We start from the raw sequence: 24,586 nt of genomic DNA on the forward strand, positions 1-24,586 counted from the left end.
TACAAATTTCACTCGAATTTATTATTAACTGATCGTTTTAATGCTTAGAGAAAATAATTATTAAATATATGACTTTTTTCTCTCTTCTTAGGTAAGCTTGGAAATATGTATATATGATAATCTTTACATATATAGAGGGGTTTTAGACGATGCAATTGGTTGCGTGCAATTTTTTGTATTCTCTTTTAAAGTTGCTTCTTAAAAACTTCAGCATTTATACGTTGAAATTTTTCATGCAATCGCTTGAAATTTCAAGTTTCAGAAATGTCAAAAAATTGCAAGAGGAACGGAAAACATGAAATTTTTTCTACCCCGTTTGCCTACAAACAAGAATTGCGTGCAATTATTGCATGCAATTATTGCATCGTCTAAAACCCTTCATAGTGAGTATGTGATGTGTAGTAAGTGTGTGTATGGTTGATTTGCTTGTAAATGTATTTGTTGAAGATTTTCTTGTCAAATTTTGGTTTGTAGTTCCTTTTTTGATTGGAGTCTTTTTAGTCCATCACACATTACTATCTGTACCCACGGCACCGGTGAATGAGAAAGGTTGGGCATTATTAATAATTCCAGCGCGATCATTAGTGGTAATCCCTTGTGTTCCACCAGCTAAACCTGAATTAACGGCAGCTTGTCTCATATCAGCAGCTGAAGCTCTATGGGTGAAAGAAAAACAAAAGACAGACATTAATTAAAAAATATGTTTTTAATAATTTTTTGGATTTTTTTGAACATGCTTTATCTATAGGCATTACAGTGGCAAATGTGCAACAACTATTTAACTATTCTAAAACTGTGCTTGTGATAATTAAACTAACTAAAGGGCACAAAAAAATCAATGGCATTTATAATGGAAGAGAAAAACTTAAACGAAAATGTGCATTCTAAAAAAGAGAGTTTTCATTAAATCCCCCATATTCTTTTTTCTAATAAGGTAAATCAATGTAACCGCTCTAAATAAGAACTGCAAATCTAACTATCAAGTTTGACATTGTGCGCAGCTGAGCAGCAATTGATCCGAGTCACAACCTACTTTATAGCCTTCACTATAGTGGGGGGTTTTGGAATTTCTTGACATAGCCTTTGTAACATATTGAAATATCGATTTGCGGTCATGTATGCAATGGGAAGCATTTAGAAGACCGTAATTTCAGATCTCCATTAGATAAACGGCCATGGGAGCTATAGTATTGCAATGGTCAGCATGCCCACAGGCTTAAAAAATGTAGGATCAACATTTACGACGCAGTAGATCTAAAAATATCCCGTGAAAGGATGCGACATATACTCAAAAATGAGCTCAAAGCAAAAACTTAAAAGTTCCAAATGGCAAGTTCGACTCGAAAGATCAAATGAATTGCTGAGCTTTTAGGATAGGTTAGGTATAATGGCAGCCCATGATTACAAGTTCACTTAGGCTATTCAGTCCCTTTTAATAACACTTTGGTGAACTTCTTATTATCGTTGAGTACTGTCCGATTCTATGTTTAGCTTAATCACAGGGAACTCCTTTCTATAACAAAGTCCCAACGGCTATAAAATCCCACTTAGAGAAGCTTTAATACACTCAAAAATGTTACCAGCATTACTGAGAGGGGATTAACCATCGCTCAAAAACTTGTTGGTATTCGATCGAAACTGAGATTTAACCCATGATTCTTTGTCTGCAAATGCGGGCATGGTAACCATTGCACCACGGTGTTTTCTGCTGAGTTTGTACGAAAGTTGTAAATTCCTGAATATGAAGAAAATTTGAGCAATACGAAAACTCAAAAATGATCGTGTAATGAGTAATCAAAAACCGGGTAATTAGGATGTTGGATTTTCTCGGTTTTAAAAACCCGGACTATTTTTCAAAACCGGTGGACGATGTTTTTTGAAACAAATAACCGGCATAACCGGTTCAACTGGTTTTCATAATTTTGAAGTGTAAAACTAATTTTATTGTCATAAAAATATACGAAAAAATAACGCGATAATTTCTTAAAATGTGAACATACTTAAATTCATGTGTACATTGCACCTATTTCAAAGATTTTCATATCGGCTTATTAAAATTCTCAGATGTATTGGCAATTTTACATTGAAAATACAATAACCGGTTGTACGGGTTCACCGAAAATGGGATTTTCAATAACGACCGAATATTTATGCAATATCAACTTTTGAAACTTTTTACATTTTATTTGAAACCGAAAATACAAAACACGATAGGCGGTTGTTTGAGGTTTTGAAAACACCCATTGTACCGGTCCACCGGAAATGGGGTATAAGTCGGTCCACCGGTTTTGATCAGTCTAATGACAACTCTTTTCCATTTCCAGGGAAGAAATGTCCCCGTGACCTTCCTTCCATTGTTTTCGTCAATGCTTCCATCATTAAAGTAAACTCGATTATCGCAAAAATATTTTGAGTCTTATACCTTTTGCACACAAAAAGTATGGTTATTTGAAATGGTAACACTTTGTGTCAGTTACCGTGTACCTTTTCTAATATTAAAAATAAAAGGAAATATAATATTTTATTGACTATTTCAAATCCTACTGGGAATTGAACATATTGACACCTCGGGGATATTCCGGAAAGCATACTGTAATCTACCATATATATGTAGCATTTTCACTTTAAATGAAACCCTTTTCAAAACAAATGAAGCCTTTTTCAAATCAAATGCAACTTTTTGCATTTCATTTGAAACCTTTTTCAAATAAAATAGAGAATTTTTCAAATCAAATGAAATTTTTTACAATTCGAATGAATTTTTTTTTTCATTTCAAATTAAACATAAAAATTAATTGGAATGAAAATTCACAGTCAAAGTTCAATATATTCTATACGGTTTTATATTGAAATGAAAAAGGTTTCATTAGATATGAAAAAGGTTTCATTTGAACAGTAAAAAATTTCAGTTGAAGTGGAAATGCTATATCATAAACTAATGGAGGGGGATATAACAAAAAACAAACTTTACTATCTGTCTTTCCAAACTGGGAAATTAGAAAATACGAGGATTTCTAATCAAACAAAATTACCAAAGCGAATTTACTTCAAAATTACCTTCTAAATAAAGAAAAAACTAAACTATAAAGAAAACTAAATTTTAGATAAAATCTAAATCATAAATAATTAACCAATCTATTGGGTCGTAACACAAGTTCGTAGAGATGTTGTTTAGCAAATTGTGCGTATCCATTCGAAAAAGCTCTTTCTCCTTAACAAAATGTTTGCTTTTTTTGTTTTTTATTCACAATTTTCCATGCTCAGAAATGGAAAAAACCACGAGGATAAAATCCTCTGTTATTCTTCGAGCCGAATTCGTTCTAGACATATGCAGGTGGAGAAGGAGCCTTTTACTTACCTACTGCACGAAAATGTTTCGCGAAGTTCATAAAGAGCGACATTGACCTTGAAGAATCGCATCCAAGAAGACGACGGCCTCCTTAGTTGACATACTCTCTACGAACTTATGTTACGATCTAATATACATTATCCATTTATAGGTACATTAAAATATTAAACAAAAAAACTGGTATTTGCCTTTTTATATATTCGATAATAGCAAAAAGAGAATGGAGACAGCGGAAGATTTTTTGCTTTTACAAAGGTGTATTAAATTCTAACTGGATCATGATTGACGCATATAGCTTTTAGGGTGATTAGCAATACAGTGTTAGTTGTTAGCCGATGATCGATGGACGAAGAATGCAATTTGTTTATGTTAAATTTACATTTACGTGGTTTTGTTTTGGTACTTTTTTGTTATATATATATTTAATTTATTTATTTGATTATATTCAGCCATAAAGTATTTGTGTGTGTTTATTTAGTTTTGGCAGTATTTTATTTCTTGGCCTTACATCAAAATGTGTTAATAACTTTTTTGTATGTAACTTTTATGTTAATGCATTTGGTAGGTAGATTGACACATACTCACAACATAATTGTATTAATTATTGTTTCAACAAAAATCTTAATATCCAAAATGATAAGTGGTAGTTTTAAAAGCATGTACGAAAATAACAGATTCATACACAGAACACAAAATATTATTAGTCTTCAATCGCCCACATCAATTAAAAACCTAATTGATACAATTAATTTTTGTTTTAATTCAAAAAATTTGTTGAATTAGTTAAATTATTAAAAAAAAAAAAACATCAATTAAAATTTTAATTGGAACAATTTCTGTGATATTTTTCTGTGTATGTTCAATTTTCTTTAAAAAAAAATCTTATCAATTAACATTTAAACTGTCTTTGTTTTTGAATTTAAATATATTTAATTTGTATTATATTAAGGAGGGACATCAATTTGCTCGACCCGAAAATTTTGGAGATACAAAACCGATTAGTGGATAAAATAAATGTTTGGAGAATGGGTTCTGAACTATCATCTTTAGGGATGATACAATGAAATATTGAAAACTTTGTCAAAATTTAATTTCTTTAGAAAATTTTCTCAAAACTTTATATCTATAGAAAATTTTATTTCTATAGAAAAATTTGTCAAAGCTTTATTTCTGTAGAAAATTTTGTCAAAATTTTATTTCTATAGAAAATTTTGTCAAAATTTTATTTCTATAGAAAATTTTGTCAAAATTTTATTTCTATAGAAAATTTTGTCAAAATTTTATTTCTATAGAAAATTTTGTCAAAATTTTATTTCTATAGAAAATTTTGTCAAAATTTTATTTCTATAGAAAATTTTGTAATAATTTTATTTCTATAGAAAATCTTGTCAAAATTTTATTTCTATAGAAAATTTGGTCAAAATTTTATTTCTATAGAAAATTTTGTCAAAATTTAATTTCTATAGAAAATTTTGTCAAAATTTAATTTCTTTAGAAAATTTTATCAAAATTTAATTTCTTTGGAAAATTTTATCAAAATTTAATTTCTTTACAAGATTTTATCAAAATTTTATTTCTATAGAAAATTTTGTCAAAATTTTATTTCTATAGAAAATTTTGTCAAAATTTAATTTCTATAGAAAATTTTGTCAAAATTTAATTTCTTTAGAAAATTTTATCAAAATTTAATTTCTTTAGAAAATTTTATCAAAATTTTATTTCTATAGAAAATTTTGTCAAAATTTTATTTCTATAGAAAATTTTGTCAAAATTTAATTTCTATAGAAAATTTTGTCAAAATTTAATTTCTTTAGAAAATTTTATCAAAATTTAATTTCTTTAGAAAATTTTATCAAAATTTTATTTCTATAGAAAATTTTGTCAAAATTTTATTTCTATAGAAAATTTTGTCAAAATTTTATTTCTATAGAAAATTTTGTCAAAATTTAATTTCTTTAGAAAATTTTATCAAAATTTAATTTCTTTGGAAAATTTTATCAAAATTTAATTTCTTTAGAAGATTTTATCAAAATTTTATTTCTATAGAAAATTTTGTCAAAATTTTATTTCTATAGAAAATTTTGTCAAAATTTAATTTCTATAGAAAATTTTGTCAAAATTTAATTTCTTTAGAAAATTTTATCAAAATTTAATTTCTTTAGAAGATTTTATCAAAATTTTATTTCTATAGAAAATTTTGTCAAAATTTTATTTCTATAGAAAATTTTGTCAAAATTTTATTTCTATAGAAAATTTTTTAAAATTTTATCAAAATTTTATTTCTATAGAAAATTTTGTCATAATTTTATTTCTAGAGAAAATTTTAAACGACGATTAAACGAATTTGACCAATATGAAAATCGATCAGATGAAATTGTGTATAAAAAAAGCGATTTCGACTTTTTTAAAAGTGTCAAAAAGCCTACTTCCAGGCTGTATCTTTTGTTGTTTTATTTTGGAGAAATAAATGTACAGAACAAAGTTAAGCAGAGAGAGGGATTTGAAATTTAAAGTATGAGATCAATTGAAAAGTCTACGGCCAGACACATATATATCGGTACTAGAATTAAATCTAACTTAATAAAAACGATTGTATAAATAAATTTGCCGGGGTTGATTTTCCCATTTCTGTTAGTTAATTGCATCAAAAATTTCCGCATAAAATCGTTCATAACAACATTTTAAACATTAAAAAAAAAAACTTTTTTTTTGGACGTGTGCAATCATCATGCTACACATTAATAACCACAGTATGTCGGCAAGTGTAAATAAATTTTAAATAATATTTGAAATATGTATGTACTTTCGTATGCACATACTCTCAGAGTTACCATAGAAATATTTATTTCATATTCCCATTTTAATTGGAAGTCGATATTTTGAATTTTTAAAAAAAAAACATTAGTCGATGTCCAAAAATGTAAAAAGGCGATTAGTCGAATTTGAAAATTACAAAAAGCCGACCTAGACTTTTCGCATATACACATACTCTAAGATTTTGATTCACAGTCGAGATTTTGAAAGTCGATTAGTCGAAAGCTTCTGCATCCACAATATTTTCCAGGTTTGGCCTTAAGCGCCTATATTTGTATTTGTATTTGTATTTTATTTAGTTTAGCTTTCACATACAAGATTTTAAATCTTATAATTATAGTATGTGGATATTAGTGGTAGAAATATGATTGTACAAATTATTTAGTATCCCTGCCAGCATTTCAAAGTTCCGTTTCATCATGATCGCTCCCACAGACTCGTAAGTGACACTGCAACAATCGCCAACTGTGATAGTATTTTGCCATCACTATTCGCATGAAAATATTTTGCCATCACTATTGAAGTGCTGAAAACATAGTTATTTCGCTTAAAATTGTGAAAGGTATATTGGTGAACAATTTTTGACTTTCCAAATGGAATAAAGTGATAGTTTTTCAAATATTTTTCCAGACACGCTGCCTCCATTGGGAATAAAAGCACTGGCTGATAGACGCTACAAAATGTAACTTGCAACTTGTAACTCAACATCAATCTTTTATTAATGGATAAAATATGTTAAATGTGATGTGATAGTCGTACATTTATGCGAATTTATAAATGTTTAATAAAATTAATAAACATCTAAACAATCGTCTTTTACTTGACCACAATGATTCTTTTACAACCATCTTAAAATGCACTTTCTCTGATTGTTTGAAGGGGCTCTTATTGACCTCCTTCTAAATGTATCCAGAAGGGCACCTAATAATTGCACTCATGCGATACTTTTTTGTAGTAACTTGGCGTGGTACAACTTCTCAATAGTGACGGCGCTTTTCCGAGGAGTTTTGGATATCGTATACGACTGTTTTCGACGTAGTGGGGATTCTCAGAAGCGCCCCCAAATTCAAAAAATGTTGGCAGGGATACCATTAATTATAAATAAAAAGTATTAACTAATTGAAAAGTAATAAATAAAAAATAAAAAGTATTGAAATGATAGCAAAAAAAAATAAGTTTAAACATGTGTCGTGAAATTTAAAATTTAATTTGAATCAACAAAAACGAAACAGAAATAATTTGAATCAACAAAAACGAAACAGAAATTAAGTTCAAAATAACAAGAATAGTAATCAATATTACGAAATAGAAGATAGAAAATAAATAAATACTTAAAAATGTTTGTATAAGGCCCTCTTAAAGGCCCCGTTCTCAAATCTCTCAAAAAAATAAACGTTTGGAAGAAATTTACATAGGATGAAGTGGCGATCGCCTTAATTCATAAATGAATGTTAGCGACAACATTCTGTGCTAAAATCTCAAAAAAAAACGCTTGTAAGAAATTCACGTAGAATGAAGTAGCGAATTCTTTCATAGTCTAAGAGAGCCTTAAATAAAGTGGCCTGCCATTTAAACCTAATGGTTTGACATCCGACTTTTATAGGTTAGGGCCTAACTAAAAATCAGGGTCTGATCATTCGACTTTTGTAGGCTATGGCCTAACTAAAAATCATATTAATTTAATTCTATTGGCCTTAGGTAAAGCCTGTAAACTTTTCAATTGATCGTTAAATGTTTATCTTTATCGCTTTCTTTCGAACTCTTTAGATTTTTGTGTAATGTGATAATTTTGCAAAAATGTCAAAATTTGCATTTTGTTTGTTAGAAACTCTTCGTAATTTTATGTATATGTGTAAAGTTTTCCTAGTTTTATTTGTTACTAAGGTACATTCTATAGTTGTATGTTTTAGTTTTTCTTGTTGCGCGGTTTATATGAGTATTTCTTGCCTTAGTTATGGTTGTTTTTTTAGTATGGAAGCAAAATATTTTATGAAGCATATCAATGGGTTTTTATGTGTAGGAGGAGAGTTTAAAGTGTGACATGATGATGATGATGATATTGATACATAATTAAATCTTTTAAATTTGTGAGCTTTCATAATTGGATTCCAAAAATATATGTTTGCTTTGTTTTGCTTGCCTGACTGCGTTGCTTAATACGGTTTTTTTGTTTTGTTTTTTTTTTTTTTTTTTGCTAGATTGAGATCAATTTTTGAGTTTTTGTGTTTTAATGCATTTTGTTGTTGCTGTTTTTTTGCATTGTTTACAATTTTGGTGGGGTATTTTATAATGGCATTTTGAATTGTTTAACAGTTCAACAGAAGGATAAAAGTTTTGTGTATTTGTGGATTTCTTCTTTTTTGATTTAGAATTATTATGAATGGTTAAAACATTATTTAACACTTTTTTATATTTTTTAAACTTATTGTTTCTTGTATTTTTGGTTATTTTATATGTTCTGTTTATACTATATTTGTTTTTATTTTTGTTTATAAGTAACATTTTCATCTATGTGATGATATTTTGGAAATATTTTCTTTCTTTTCGTATCCATTATTATGTATATTATTGTTTTTTGTTTAATGCATTTATGTTGGACGCCATACATCAGGATCTTCCATTAATGTAATATGTTGGTCGGTGCTCACTTGCATTTGTCCGACACTGCCATCAGCTTGCATTTGTGTGGGCGATGATGCAGCAGCTGCCGCCATGTCTTCGCGTGAAGCTCTTTTGTTAGTGAATGTCGTAAGATAAGACATACAGTTTGGATATTTAGGAGGTTACAAGGACCATATTATTGGTATTACACAAACAATAAAACGATGGGTATGGTATTTATTAGTTGTTGTTTTTGGTTTTTTGGTAGGGTAAGCGTGTTAGTTTTTTTTCAATAAAAAATATTTTAGAGGAGTAGAAAGAACAGTAACAAAGAAATATATAATTAATTTCATTCATAAACTTTCCTATTAAAAATTAAGGCAGTTTTGTCCTATGACTTTAGCTTTGATCAGGTAATAATATTAAAAAAAAAAACAACATTAAGAAAAATCACTTACTTTTTGCCCAAAGACATCATGCCATATATAACACCGGTGGCAAAGACTAAAGCACAGGGGAATATACTACCCAATGAAAAGCAAATAATCACTGGGAATAATGATGCTCTGAAAATTGATAAAAGATAAAAAAGATATAAGTCATTACATTTTGAAAATAGTTTTGTATCGATACCTTCAAATTAACTCAAAATAACTTTTTATACCCTCCACCATACGATGGGGGTATATTAACTTCGTCATTCCGTTTGCAACACATCGAAATATTGTTCTAAGACCCCATAAAGTATATAGTATATTCTGGATCGGGTGAAATTCTGAGTCGATCTAAGCATGTCCGACCGTCCGTCTGTTGAAATCACGCTAGTTAACTTCCGAACGAAACAATCTATCGACTTAAAACTTGACACAAGTAGTTGTTATTGATGTAGGTCGGATGGTATTGCAAATGGGCCATACTGGACCACTTTTACGTATAGCCCCCATATAAACCGACCCCAAAGATTTGGCTTGCGGAGCCTCTTAGGGAAGCAAATTTCATCCGATCCGATTGAAATTTGGTACGTGGTGTTAGTACATGGTCTCTAACAACCATGCAAAAATTGGTCCATAATTATATATAGGCCCCATATAAACCGATCCCCAGATTTTAACTCCGGAGTCTCTTGGAAGAGCAAAATTCATTCGATGCGGTTGAAATTTGGTACGTCGTGTAAGTATATGGTCTCTAACAACCAGGGCTGTGGAGTCGGAGCCGGAGTCGGAGTCTGAAGATTTTGCACGACTCCGACTCCGGCAAAACAAACTTTGAAAAACACTTCCTATCCTATCGAACAACGAAAAACGAAGTATTGGATTTCAGGCCATTCAAAGTGTATTTATATGAGTGAAATTTCACGGTGATATAAAAAGTAGGTTTTACTACAATATGGGCTGAATTGATCAATTGTATTGTCCATTTTTAACATATATCGATTTTTGACCACATATGTACTCTTGATAAAGGTACAATTTTAAGGCAATATAGCAGTAGAACCTAACGTTCTAAATTGGCAGGCATGTCGAGTTCGAAGAGGGGTCATACCGGACAATTTTGTGATATAGCACCTACATATAAACCCATCTTCTGATTTGTTTTAAGAAGTTTTTCCCAGTCTAAAATTTTCATAAGATTTGTCAGAAATTTTGAATTTAGAGATATTTGGGATCCATAAATAAATGCGGAAATTTCCCGTCTGTCCAGATTTTGTATATGGAGATTATTAATTGAGAAATCTCCATATACACCCGATGCCCTTGGAAGCTGTAATTTTAAATTAAACCTTTGCCAACGTGCCATCTGAGCCAGTCTTTTGGGAGAATGTTTGTTTCATCAAAGCCACTCGAAATTCTTTACATTAAATTAATGTCCATAACTGATAGACCATTTATAAATCGATGTTTCACCATTTCGTAACTGTCCAGTGGTAGTGGTTTTTTTAAAATTCCACCCGCCCTAATTTTTGGCAGATTATGTTTGTTTTCTATATCCGACACATTACATTTTTAACATGTAAACTTTCTATCTGATTAGCCCGACATTTTGATTTTTGTGTATTTTTATTTATTATATAGATCTAGTTTTTATAAAATACCGATATAGATTAATACCAGGATTTCACTTCTTTAACTTCTGGAAGCCCAATAATTTTTTGAAATTTTTTGTTTTTATAAATACATATTCTGGAGATATTTGATGTGGTCTCTATATAGCCTGACACTAAAATGCTGAGATTTGTCGTCGAGTCGTATCAAAATTTTAAATTAGGGTTCTTTAGGACATATAAACACATATGGCAAAATAGAATACTTATATCGGTCTATTTTTGGAACACTACACCTTAATATTACAATTGGAATACTGTTCAAATGAGATTTAGGTACACCACATCGGAGTCGGAGTCGAGGCTAATAAGAAATGCTGGAGTCGGAGTCGGAGCCGGAGTCGAGCAAAATTGACTCGACTCCACAGCCCTGCTAACAACCATGCAAAAATTGGTCCATATCGGTCCGTAATTATATATAGCTCCCATATAAACCAATCCCCAGATTTGACGTCCGGAGCCTCTTGGATGGGAGCAAAATTCATCCGATCCGGTTGAAATTTGGTACGTGGTGTTAGTATATGGTCTCTAACAACCATACAAAAATTGGTCCATATCGGTCCATAATTATATATAGCCCCCATATAAATCGATCCCCAGATTTGACCTCCGGAAGCTCTTGGAGGAGCAACATTCATACATTGCGCTAGAATATGGCCGCTAACAACCATGCCAAAATTGGTCCATATCGCTCAATAGTTATATATAGCCGATCCCCAATCACACATAAATTGGTCCATATGCACAGAAAAAAATTTCACGAACATTTTTCCAATTAAAATCTTAATTGAGTTTTAAAAAATATTCAATTAAAAATTTAATTGATTCAACAAATTTTTTAATTGAAATAAAAATCAATCACACAAATTAATAGTATCAATTAAATACTTAATTGGATCAATTGATTTTTTAATTGATACTATCATTTCTGCGATTGAAGGCATTTCAATTAAAAAATTAATTGGATCAATTAATTTCGTGATTGAATCAGAAAAAAAATTGTTTGTGTGTGGGTTCATAATCATGGTTGCCACTCGAGCCAAAAATAATCTACCAAAATTTTATTTCTATAGAAAATTTTTTTAAAATTTTATTTCTATAGAAAATTTTGTCAAAATTTTATTTCTATAGAAAATTTTGTCAAAATTTTGTTTATATAGAAAATTTTGTCAAAATTTCATTTCTATAGAAAATTTTGTCAAAATTTTATTTCTATAGCAAATTTTGTCAAAATTTTATTTCTATAGGAAATTTGTCAAAATTTTATTTCTATAGAAAATTTTGTCAAAATTTTATTTCTATAGAAAATTTTATTTCCATAGAAAATTTTGTCGAAATTCTATTTTTATAGAAAATTTTTCAAAAATTGTATATCTATAGAAAATATCAAAATTTTATTTATATAGAAATTTTTGTCAATATTTTATTTCTATAGAAAATTTGTCAAAATTTTATTTCTATAGAAAATTTTGTCAAAATTTTATTTCTATAGAAAAATTTTGTCAAACTGAATTATATACGTATTTAATAGGCCTTTTTATACCACTACTGTGGTACAGGGTATAATAAGTTTGTGCATTTGTATGTAACGCCAAGAAGGAGTAATCATAGACCAACCTTTTAGTATACGAATCGGCTTAGAATTAAATTCTGAGTCGATTTAGCGATGTCCGTCTGTCTGTTTGTCTGTTGATGTATTTTTGGGTGCAAAGTACAGCTCGCAGTTTTAGTCCGATTGTCCTAAAATTTGGTACAGGGTCCTGTTTCGGCTCAAAGACGATCCCTATTGATTCGGTTCAGATTTAGATATACTGCCATATATATTTTCACCGATCTGGTCATAATTGGCGTGTATATGAACCGATCTTCCTCAAATTCCGTACATGCGAATATTTTATGAGTCTCGAAAAACTTGCAAAATATCAGCCAAATCGGTTCAGATTTGGATATACCTCCCATATATAGCTTTCGCCTTATTTACACTCATTTGCCCACAGAGGCCAATTTTTAACTCCGATTTAGTTGAAATTTTGCACAGGGAGTAGAATTAGCGTTGTAGCCATGCGTGCCAAATTTGGTTGAAATCGGTTCAGATTTGGATATATCTCCCATATATAGCTTTCGCCCGATTTACACTCATATGACCACAGAGGCCAATTTTTAACTCCGATTTAGTTGACATTTTGCACAGGGAGTAGAATTAGCATTGTGGCAATGCGTGCCAAATTTGGTTGAAATCGGTTCAGATTTAGATATAGCTCCCATATATATGTTTTTCTGATTTCGACAAAAATGGTCAAAATACCAACATTTTCCTTGTTAAATCGCCACTGCTTAGACGAAAAGTTGTAAAAATGACTCTAATTTCCCTAAACTTCTAATACATATATATCGAGCGATAAATCATAAATAAACTTTTGCGAAGTTTCCTTAAAATTGCTTCAGATTTAAATGTTTCCAATAATTTTTTTACTAACATTGTGTTCCACCCTAGTGCATTAGCCGACTTAAATTTTGGGTCTATAGATTTTGTAGAAGTCTATCAAATTCTGTCCAAATCGAGTGATATTTAAATGTATGTAGTTGGGACAAACCTTTATATATAGCACCCAACACATTTGACGGATGTGATATGGTCTACAAAGTGGTGCAGGGTATAATATAGTCGGCCACGCCCGACTTTAGACTTTTCTTACTTGTTTAAGTGTAATGTATACCACGTATGGACTAACTTACAATTTAGGAGACGGTGTTAGGAATTGTTAAGATACCTTGCTGTAGGCAAGTGTTACCGCAACCCAAGTAATTCGATTGTGGATGACAGTCCTTCGGCCTGGCCGATCTTACGGCCGTATATACTTGTTTCTTCAAAAAGGAAAAATACAAAATGAACAGATTCATGCTCGTTCCATTTTATATACTCATATCTCGATCAATTCATATAAAATTATTGGTAATAGTTTCCTTCCTTATAGGACGTGTGTTTGCAAAGGTAAACCATATTTTGATTTAATACTAATTGGATACCCATTTATAGCCGGGATTCTAAAATTTGTGTCGTTTTCTTTGTTTTTGTAAAATATGTGAGTTTTTTGCTCAATTTGCCCAAAATATGTCCTCTTTATGATCTTTTGTAGAAAAAAGGCAGCAATTTGAAAAGGTTTCAAATTCTTATTTATGACGTTTTCTTTTCTTGTAAAATATGTGCACTTTTTCGCATTTTGCCCGAATATGACCATCAAGCAAATCCCACAAAACGGCTATGTGGGTTCATATTTACATATAGTTCCCATAGTTCTCCAATTTTCTATTAGACTCGACTTAACACCCAGTAGTTTCGCTATAGTATCGTTAGATATATATTGAGTCATCAAAACAAATACTTACATGCAATAAAGTGCTGCTCTATTCCACATGGGCCTTGCATCAGCCATATCGGCCATTTGCCCCACATAGTCTATACAGAAGAAACAACATGGTGCTTCCAGGGCCATTACTAGAAATCCCAAAAGTATTTCTATTATACCACCAATCAGACATGATACATTTAATAATAGTAGACTTAAAGCATTGAAGAGACCAAATAATATGCAAACTGCAACGAGAGAATTGAAATATTGATTATGTGATAAGAAATTTCATTAAATCAAAAAGCAACGAAAAAAGATCAGACAGAAAACAGAAGGTTTATGCTTCTTCAATGGTTGAAATAACAAGAATAAATTGAAAAAGATGATAAAATCGCAGGTCAAAATAAGAGAAACATAAAAATTAGATACGCCATAGACCACCGTCAAAATATCTATTTGTCAATATGCAGACATTGCCGCGCATAACTTATCGCAGCGCCTCTAGTGGAAAATAGTAACAACATCCCAACTTAAGTAGGTTGATGAACAGTGCTGTATTTTCCACCTGCCGCTAGGGGCAAAATATACAGCACCATTTAAAAACGGTTTTCAGAAATGCTAAATTGTTGCCTCGGTATTACGAAGGAATTGATCTACAATACCTCCTGATTACATTCGTATAGTTTGCATCTCCCTTTTTGACCGACGTATAGCCATAGTCAAGGTTATCCCATATAAAAAATCCCATTAACAAATAATCTTGGAAGTAGATTCAAAATTGTTCAAAATTGGTACGCAATCAACAGCAAAAACTCTCAATACAATCCAATCAATTAGTTCAAAATTGGCAGGATATTACAATTAAATGGAAATCTTGTTTACTTTTTCAAGAACATGCCATATGAGGGACATGTCCATCTAATATGCAAAGTAATATAGGAAGTGATAAATAAAATATGATCCGCAATAGTCGAGTTTATCTCAGAAAAACTCTCATTAGCAAATAACCTTGAGGTAAATTATTCAAAGCAATTACCTAGCGAAAACTCTCTTTCCCAATTGATTCTGGAGGTAAATTAGTTAAAAATTAGTAGGCAATTACGCAGCTAAAACTCTCATTACCAGTACCTTATTTCGCAATTTATAAGCAATTACGACTAAATATTTTTTTTTACTTTTTGAAGAACATGTCCTCTTTAGCCGCCATAAACCAACGTTAAAATAGCCATTTTCCGATATTCATACATCCCTTGTCATTGAGCTAAGGGCCGGCCGACATGCCAGCTCCGATCACAAGATTCGACGAAATGTGCAGCCCTTTTTTGAAAGCTCTTACAATATTTCTATAGGAAAATTCATTAAAAAGTCGAAAGTCGCGACTTCAAATGTCGATTTTCGACTTTTCGAAATTTTGCAATATTGAGTTTGAGATTCTTAACCAACTCCCAACCCATGAAAAATCCGATGATAAAACAATTCTATCGATCAAAATCCCTTCTTTATTAAAGCCAATATTCTTAGATATCATTCGCTATTTTCAGTTATGCGACATATAATAGGAATTTCTTGTATTCGCGTGGGATTTGCAATTGAATATTGATCCAGAAGATTTGTAATATAGTCCGTTTTGAATTTTTCCCAGTGACCACTTCTAAGAAAATCTTGAAATAATGATTGGCGTGAAGGTATCGTCGAATTTAAATAGATACGCCTACGCTGCCAAATATTTCCTGGATTTTGAGCCTTTTCCAAAAGCCAAAATCTTGGTATCATTAAACACTGCACTGTGGTTCGGGCCATTATTACACGATGTTCTAGTTGTTCACCCAAGCCAAAAATTCCACCAAACGTTATTGAACCAACATCAATGAAATGATTTTCAAAATGCTGTCTTGGAGTTTTGATTATTTCATAATTTTTAGACCTTCCTAAAGAAACAAATTCCTTAGACCCTTTGAAAGGCAGCGAGGGAGTTTTAGGGGATTCCGGTAGCAATTCCTTCACATCGCTTTTTTCAGTCGAATGATCAAGTAATTGAAAACCTACTTTCCGATTATATCGAATCATAACCACTTCCAGGCTTTGAAGAATCAAACATTCTCCACTTACTACGAAGAACACATAGTCTAAGTGTCCTTTGTCCTCGTCATAAATTGTCTCCAAAGGTTTAAATTCTCGAATAACACTCAGTTTGCAGCCATCTATAATTTGATCCTTGGTAAAATTATGAAAATATTCCAAAGTTTGCATTGAATTTTTCTTTTCCATCCATTGTCTTTCCATGACGGGCCGTAGAATACTTTCGAAATCTTCACGAAACACTACCAAAAGTTCAACAACACTTGCCGTTGTGTATGTATGTCTACGCATACATCCTTCCAATATTTCAATATCTCCAAGACATTCACCAGGACCACTTATCATGTCAATGCGATTGATCCATGAATTTGATGGTCCATCATATACTCTCCTCGAAAGTTCTACTTCACCAGTCAATAAAAAATATACCATTAGAGGCATACCACCCTCTTTCATTAGTGTCCTTCCAGCACCAATTACCATGAATTTGATACATTTTGCCAATCGAGCTCGTACCTTTGGCGGTAGTCTAGAAAAACATGTGAGATTTGTCATTAGAGCTACCAATTTTTTACGTTCCTCATTGGTCCGAAAATGATAGGGAGTTCTTATCAAAGTTTTCTCAGCCATTGTAAGAAGGCCAATTTTACGATGCGTTCTCACCAGCATGGCAATATTTTTCTTAACATTTAAAGAAAGTTTTTGTTCTCCTGTATCAAGTAACCAAATACGATTCAGGGATACATTGCGTACCAAATTTCGAAAGCGTAAGCGAGCGATTTTTCGCTGCCTAACCTCATCAGTTTCTCTCATTCTCTTTGCCCGATTCATTTTTGGTCTGATCAAATGAGAGTAAAATATAAACAAAATAAAAAAGAGGAAGAACAATTCTGTCACATTGAATTTATGTTTCAAGTACAGAAATATTCAAGTTTTTTTGTATCGACCTCATTATGTTGAAAAATTTAAAATTGAGGAAAAGGAAATAAAGTGAAATTTAACGATAACGAGCCGAGAAAGACAAGGCCACATATTGCAAGCTCCGTAAAAACATATTTGAAAACCCACCAATCCAGACAATTAGGCCAAACACGATGTTCTTGGATAAACTTTTGTCAACATTTTTTTCTATATGTATTTCTATAAAAAGTTTTGTCAAAATTGTTATTTCTATAGAAAATTTTGTCTAAATTTTATTTCTATAAAAAGTTTTGTCAAAATTGTTATTTCTATAGAAAATTTTGTCAAAATTTTATTTCTATAGAATAGAATTCTATAAAAAATTTTGTCAAAATTTGTATTAACCCGTGTAAAAATTAAGAGATCTAATCATGTCTAATAATATCAAAGTATATATAATAATATCTGCTCAGATATGGTTGTAGATATAAATATATCTACGGAGATATGTTATGTATAGTGTTATATACATGATTAGATTTGATTAAAGATCTCTTTACACACAAAAAAATTTTACGAAAATTCTTCCAATTAAAATTTTAATTGAATTGAAATTTTAAAATTTTAATTTTGTCAAAATTTGTATTTCTATAAAAAGTTTTGTCAACATTGTTATTTCTATAGAAAATTTTGTCAAAATTTGTATTTCTATAAAAAGTTTTGTCAAAATTTGTATTAACCCGTGTAAAAATTAAGAGATCTAATCATGTCTAATAATATCAAAGTATATATAATAATATCTGCTCAGATATGGTTGTAGATATAAATATATCTACGGAGATATGTTATGTATAGTGTTATATACATGATTAGATTTGATTAAAGATCTCATTACACACAAAAAAATTTCACGAAAATTTTCCAATTAAAATTTTAATTGAGTTTTAAAAAATATTCAATTAAAAATTTAATTGATTCAACAAATTTTTTAATTGAAGCAAAAATCAATCACAAAAATAATAGTATCAATTAATTTTTTAATTGGATCAATTAACTTTTTAATTGACCTTCAATTAATTTTTTAATTGATACTATCATTTCTGTCATTGAAGACATTTCAATTAAAAATTAATTGGATCAAATAATTTCGTGATTGAATCAGAAAAAAAATTTTTTTGTGTATATATATATTATTATATCTATTTATATCAGTCATATATGGTAAGATTTAATTGTATATGTATCTTCATATATGACATCATATCTAATTATATATACTATATATGGCTCCATATCTAATTATATATCGCATTAAATCATGAAACAGTTCTGTAACACGGATTAAAAAATATGAAGTGAGCTTGTGTCTAAACATAGGAACAGAATATGAAAAATTTCTTAATTCAAGTGGAAGACGATTCCAAGGATGAATCACTCTCACCTGAAAAGAACGTTCGTAAAATTGGGTTACCATATGGGGAATCATCAACTGCGGATTCCTAGCAGTCCTGGAAAATATAAACTAGTCCTTCAATGGGGGCGGTAAACCAGACTTCACAATTCTATAGAATAACACCAACGCTCGTACGTCATATATAAATTTAAATGGAAATCCCAAAAACTGATTCGCATAACTTGAGATACTTTCGCGTCGCCTAATGCCGAAGACATATCGAACGATAATATTAAACGTACGCTCAATCCTGATTAAATTGGTATTGGAAGTTCCGGAGACTACCTCTAGGCAGTAGTAAATACAGTCGACTCCGCTTTACTGAAACGTTAAAAATGCAGCCATTTAATTTCAGTTATCCGAAGTTTTTGCTAAAGCGGACTACGGATAACTGAAAAAAACTTCCAGTAATGCGAACTTCGGATAACTGAAAAAGTTTCAGTAAAGCGGACTCCGTATAACTGGAAAAAAATCCACTCAATTTCAGTTAACCGAACTTATGACCAATGCTATGTACATAAAATAATAAAAACAAGGTGTTTGATTCCGTGTGTGTGCCATCTACAATTTTACCTTTCAGTTGATTTTATTTACAGAGTGATTTAAACTGTTTTGAAAGTGCCATCTTCACTTGAAATAAAGCGTTCTCAATACGGAGAAGAAAATGTACTCTCTCTCAATAGCGAGAATGTGGCATTTTCAGTAAAGCGAAGTCATACTAATGTGACGAAACTCATTTGAACACAAAAAACTTTTCAGTAATCCGATTTTTTCAGTTAAGCGGAGTTTCACTAAAGCGGAGTAATTTAAATGAAATGGACAGAAAAAACAACTGGGGAATGCGATCGATTTCAGTTATCCGAGGTTTTTCAGTAAAGCGCATTGCGCTAAAGCGGAGTCGACTGTATGTGACATCAACAAAGCTGATGCAACACGCACTAGCACGTGGCGCGGCAAAAAGGTGTTCAAGGAATACAATCTACGAAGCGTGAAAATAATCCTGGACCTAATACAGTTGATATGAGCACCAAAGTCAAGACGACAATCAAGGACTACTCCTAAACACTTCATCTCATCAACAATACCAAATCTTACACCACCAAAAACTATCTCTGGCTCACGTTGAACGCCCCGACCAGTCGAAAAAAACACATAACTTTGCTCTTAGAAGAATTAACAACAAGACTTTTCAAAGTCACCCAATTCTCAACATCGACCAACACTCTATTCGCCAGCGCAGATACATCACTAATCCGAACTGCCAATAAATAAAATAACGTTATATACTTGGTTACAAGCACGTATGTTTGGTGGCACATCAAAACAAGTGGTGAACAGAACCAAACAATCTTCATATATTGTGACAGTTTCAAGAAACCCTTTTAAATATAATTTTGAAGTGACTTCATAAAATGCTTAACTTTCAGACACAACTGCCTTTTTGTTTTCAAAAATATCACCCCATAACTATCACCATTAGCAAAGCATGTTGCTATTAAATTTTGAAAAAAAAAAATTATATCAAATATTTGATAATGCGAATATGATATTTTTATTTCATATAAAAATCGAATGTCTTCTCTTTTCGAGGAACGTAAGGGGAAGGTCCACATCGGTCCATAATTACAGATAGCCCCCATATAAACCGATCCCCCGATTTGGCTTTCGGATCCTCTAAGAGAAGCAAATTTCATCCGATCCGGCTAAAATTTGGTACATGGTGTTAGTATATGGTCTCTAACAACTGTGCACAAATTGGTCCATATCGGTCCATAATTATATATAGCCCCCATATAAACCGATCCCCAGATTTGTCCCAAAGATCCTTTTGGAGGAGCAAAATTCATCCGATCCGGTTGAAATTTGATACGTGGTGTTATTATATGGTTTCTAACAACCATGCAAAAATTGGTCCAGCTTAAAACCATGCATTGACTAAACTACAAGTGTAGCTCAACCAACAGAGGAAAAGAATGTTTGTCAAATTTATTTGGACAAAGCCCTATAGACTACAAGATGGTTGGATGGACGCACGTTTCGGAATTACCACATTCCTCATCGGCATCATCTACTTGCAGCAAAACTATGAACCAATTATCAGAATAAATTCCGGCAGTTCACTAAACCCAAAGTGAACCACGCTTGAACCTTCCGAAAAAAGGTTTTGCATGATAGCCGGCTTATGCCGAAATAAATTCGTACAAACATATCTCTTTTCCTATGCCACTTTCAAATCATCGATTTGAGTACAGTTGGCTGGGTTTAGTTTGAACGTGCTTCCTCTTTTTTTTATTCGTTTTGTTTTGTTATTTTTGGTTTTGTTCTTTAAGCATTGTTGTTGTTTTTTTATTTCAGCTTAAAACCATGCATTGACTAAACTACAAATGTAGCTTAACCAACAGAGAAAAAGTATGCTTGTCAAATGGTTGGATGGACAGCTGTTTCGGAACTACCTCATTCCTCATCAGCATCCTCTACTTGCAGCAGAAGCATCAATCAATTATCTGAATAAATTCGGGTAGTTCACTTAACCCAAAATGAACTACACTTGAACCTCCCGAAAAAAGTTTTTTGATAGTCGGCTATTGCATAAACAAATCTTCAAGCATCTATTCCTTTTATTTATATAGAAAATGTTGTCAAAATTTTATTATATGATAATAAAACCATAAAAAAGATCTGAAATACCTGTTAGTTGGAGAGGAATATTTTGCAAAATCTATCAAATAATAATGGATATTGTCTTTGGAAGTTGAATCATAGTAATCAGATTGGAAAAAATTAAGTAAAAATAAAATACATAAACATCCGTCAAATGGGCCGCATAATCGATAAAAGAACGGGCAATCGACTCAAATTTCATTGAGGTCACAGCCTTGTCTTGTGTTCTACCAGCCAATACCTCCAGGATTTTCTTATGTCTATCATCCAAAAAGTTGGTGGGCTAGAAAAATGTCACACCGGCCGAAAAGGCCATTGCCACCGTTTTCTGAGCTTAAGAAGGTGTGATCCACATCGAAGAAAAAAGGACATTTTACCTTCATTAGGGACCGACTCTCACCTCTCGCTTCCCTAATCGGATGAGGTTTTACAAGTTGAACATTGAATTATAATCGCCTTTTGCCAAAATTCTTTTTGCAAAATAGTTTTATATTTTGTACAATGTCCATGGTTAATGAGGTTTAACATTACAAACCACCGACATACTTGTTATAAATAAAATTCATTGTTTCTATTAAAGTATGAATCACTTAGTATTGTATTGAGGCGTTATGTAATCCACTCCTATGCTTCCTATAATATTAGAGTGCAATGGTTATGTTTTCAACGGCTTTCGTGGAATATGAATATTGGAAGCTTTTTTATGTTTTTCTGGGGAGTTGATTTCTATCTTCGCATGTTTTTGATCTTCCAAATGCAATGGCCCTAGGCCTTTTCGATGATATATGCATGTGTGTGTATTTGTGTGTCTGCATGCATGCATAGTCGGTTCTTTTTTGTAAACCAGATTGATTTAAAGCAAAGGGAAACCACAAGAGAAACCATTGAAGCATTTCAGTAATTCAATCCACTTGCAATTACTAAAAAGCGTCGTTACTTACGGCTACAACGAGAAAAAATCTCCCATTTGACACAATGTAAAAAAAGCATATCCATTGAATTTTCTTTAAACAAGGACAATAATTCATAGATATTCGACATTTGGGAAAATTTTCGCTCAGTGAGACGGTTGTAGTAGTAACCCATATTTCAAATAATCAAGAAATATCAAACAAGGATACCAACAAAGACAACTGTTGTATTTTGTTTTTATCCTTCGCATCTTATACATGGACATATACATATATATAGATGCATACATACATAAATATTTAAATAATGGAGGAATGTATTTGGAGTACGGTAGGTGGGTGGATGTTTTTCATTCGGAATCAATGTCAACCATGAGAAAACAAAAAAAGGCACGTTAAATTTAACAGAACGACCTTAACAGTAACCCACTAAACATAACAGACTAAAAAAAAATCTCCTTAGTAAACATATTGGACCCCCACTCGTTCACCCACTCACATCATTACTCTTCTGTTGTTGGAAGATATCACACACAGTCCAAACCAGAACTCTTGCTCAGCCCAAAAAAGAACTGAAACGCACACAGCATGTACAACATGAGCGTAAATTAATGATAACAAGAGACCAAAACTTGGTGAATCGCATACATACAAACTCTATACACATTGTTATGTGTACAAGGAAAAATCGAAAGAACCAAAAAGGTACATAAAAAAAATCAATGCTTCAATATATGACCATCGGAATCTCAAAACCCAAATATTTTCAAGCCTGTTCTTATTAGTTTTCCTTAGATAAGGCACTTGTACTCACAGAAAGCTCCTGTAATTCCTAGAAACCGTACACCATATTTGAAATACCAAGGCTGATCATCTGCTGGTCCAGGCTGTTGATTGGGCCTGTTCATCAAACTGGTAATTTTTTCGGCAAAACTCTGCAAATGTTAATTAGAATCGATTAGGTCTTATTGCAACATTTGATTATCAAGTAATCCTTTGTAGGTGAACATAATGTATGCCTTTATCTGCTGTATCATTCGTAATATCTCAGCATTGTTGGCACTTAGAAATACGAGAGTCAGTTCCAATTTAATTATGTCCATGCGGCAAGAACTTCTAAATGCTTATAAACTTACCATTTTTCTATATTTTTATAGCTTCCTTGTTTAATGGAATTTTTCTAATTTATTTTCTTTTATTGAGCAATTAACAATAAAATGTTATACTTAATATTCTTATGATTCCGCCTCCTTTTTCTCCTAAAGTATTTTTTCTTTTGTTCTTCTTCTTCCTTATTCCGTTTGACGTTTAAATTACTTGTACCTTTTGACGTCCATTTAAAATTGTTACAAAAAATATAACGCATGGCGAACACTTTATGTCAAACACAACCCTGTGGTAGAGTTGCCAGTTTATATATACGTTCTTATAATGTAGAAAATTTTGTTTGTGCCACGTTCATCTACAAAAAAAACGAAATACATTATTCGTCTTTCGCTGCCGCCGAATATGTCAACTCATCTCGACTCATATTATTTATATAACATGTGAAAATATTTAATTCAATTTTATTTCAAAGTTGTTTTCGGGGTAGAATGAAAAAAGATCTGGTTTAAAACCGGTTATGGGGAAGTACACGAAATATGAAAAGCGCCGTTATAACATCGGCTGTGGCGTTAAATGCAACCATGCGATTCAAAAATTAATTAATACTATTAAAAATTTTTAAAAAGTGTAATTTGTTTTATTTTTGTTATCAAATGTGAATTAATGTGAGCGTCTACTTTTGAAACCTGTTAACATTTGTAATTGTAAGAGTGAAAAAGCGCCTCAGGTGAAATTTTTTTTCCAAAAAATCGCGCGATTTTTTTGAAAAAAATTTTCATTTCACACCGGATATGGATCCGGTTAATATGTCTAATCGTAGGAAAATGAAAGCGCAGCAGGCCAAAAATTTTTTCAAAAAAAATCGCGCGATTTTTTGAAAAAATTTTGTATTTTTCTTTATTTTTCAAACCGGATATGGATATATAATAGATAATATCACCGGTTATAATAGAGATAGATTGACGGATAGGTAGAAGTGTTAGCTACACAATGCAATCGGTTATTTAGTACCTTTACATCGAGTATTTTTTGAGATATTAGCTTATTTGCAAAAAACCGGTTCCGAAAAAACAAGTTTTTACCTGGACAGCTGGAACGGATGTATCTGATATAAAGGTTCATACATCATTTTAAAGGTCAAAGTAGTCGGTCTTTTAGAACCGGTTTTATTTATGATTTTTAACTTACACTTCAGAACCGAATTACCGGTTATCCGGTTACGACCGCCAGGAAAAAGTTATCGTTGTAATCTACTCATAG

The 24,586-nt window shown here is 31.5% G+C and overlaps 2 protein-coding genes across 4 annotated transcripts; both read right to left on the reverse strand.

The window, feature by feature from the left end:
* On the reverse strand, positions 1–23,522 carry fwe (calcium channel flower). Of its 3 annotated transcripts, none has more exons than XM_075303361.1 (6): positions 23,356–23,516; positions 23,034–23,154; positions 14,253–14,460; positions 9,223–9,330; positions 389–656; positions 1–139 (listed from the first exon to the last, which is right to left on the reverse strand). In XM_075303361.1, exons 1-5 carry the CDS (start codon positions 23,356–23,358, stop codon positions 506–508), a joined length of 591 nt encoding a protein of 196 aa, XP_075159476.1. In that variant the 5' UTR covers positions 23,359–23,516; the 3' UTR covers positions 1–139; positions 389–505. The 3 variants fall into 3 exon arrangements, with proteins under 3 accessions (XP_075159476.1, XP_075159475.1, XP_075159477.1); XM_075303362.1 differs by lacking the exon at positions 1–139 and adding an exon at positions 8,304–8,893 and having other exon boundaries at positions 449–656; positions 23,356–23,522; XM_075303360.1 differs by having other exon boundaries at positions 1–656.
* On the reverse strand, positions 15,692–17,196 carry LOC142232709 (cyclic nucleotide-binding domain-containing protein 2-like). Its single transcript, XM_075303359.1, has one exon. It carries the CDS (start codon positions 17,123–17,125, stop codon positions 15,740–15,742), a length of 1,386 nt encoding a protein of 461 aa, XP_075159474.1. The 5' UTR covers positions 17,126–17,196; the 3' UTR covers positions 15,692–15,739.
* Positions 23,523–24,586: the final 1,064 nt, after the last annotated feature.

Source organism: Haematobia irritans, chromosome 4 (genome assembly GCF_050003625.1).
Source record: "Haematobia irritans isolate KBUSLIRL chromosome 4, ASM5000362v1, whole genome shotgun sequence".
In the NCBI taxonomy this organism is placed as follows: Eukaryota; Metazoa; Arthropoda; class Insecta; order Diptera; family Muscidae; genus Haematobia; species Haematobia irritans.

Coding starts and splice junctions, on each gene's coding strand:
- LOC142232709 (XM_075303359.1), bottom strand. CDS start 17,125: ATGAATCGGGCAAAGAGAATGAGAGAAACTGATGAGGTTAGGCAGCGA.
- fwe (XM_075303361.1), bottom strand. Junction 14,461..23,033: donor AGGAATTACAGGAGCTTTCT/GTGAGTACAAGT, acceptor CTCTCGTTGCAG/TTTGCATATTATTTGGTCTC. Junction 657..9,222: donor ATGATGTCTTTGGGCAAAAA/GTAAGTGATTTT, acceptor TTTCACCCATAG/AGCTTCAGCTGCTGATATGA.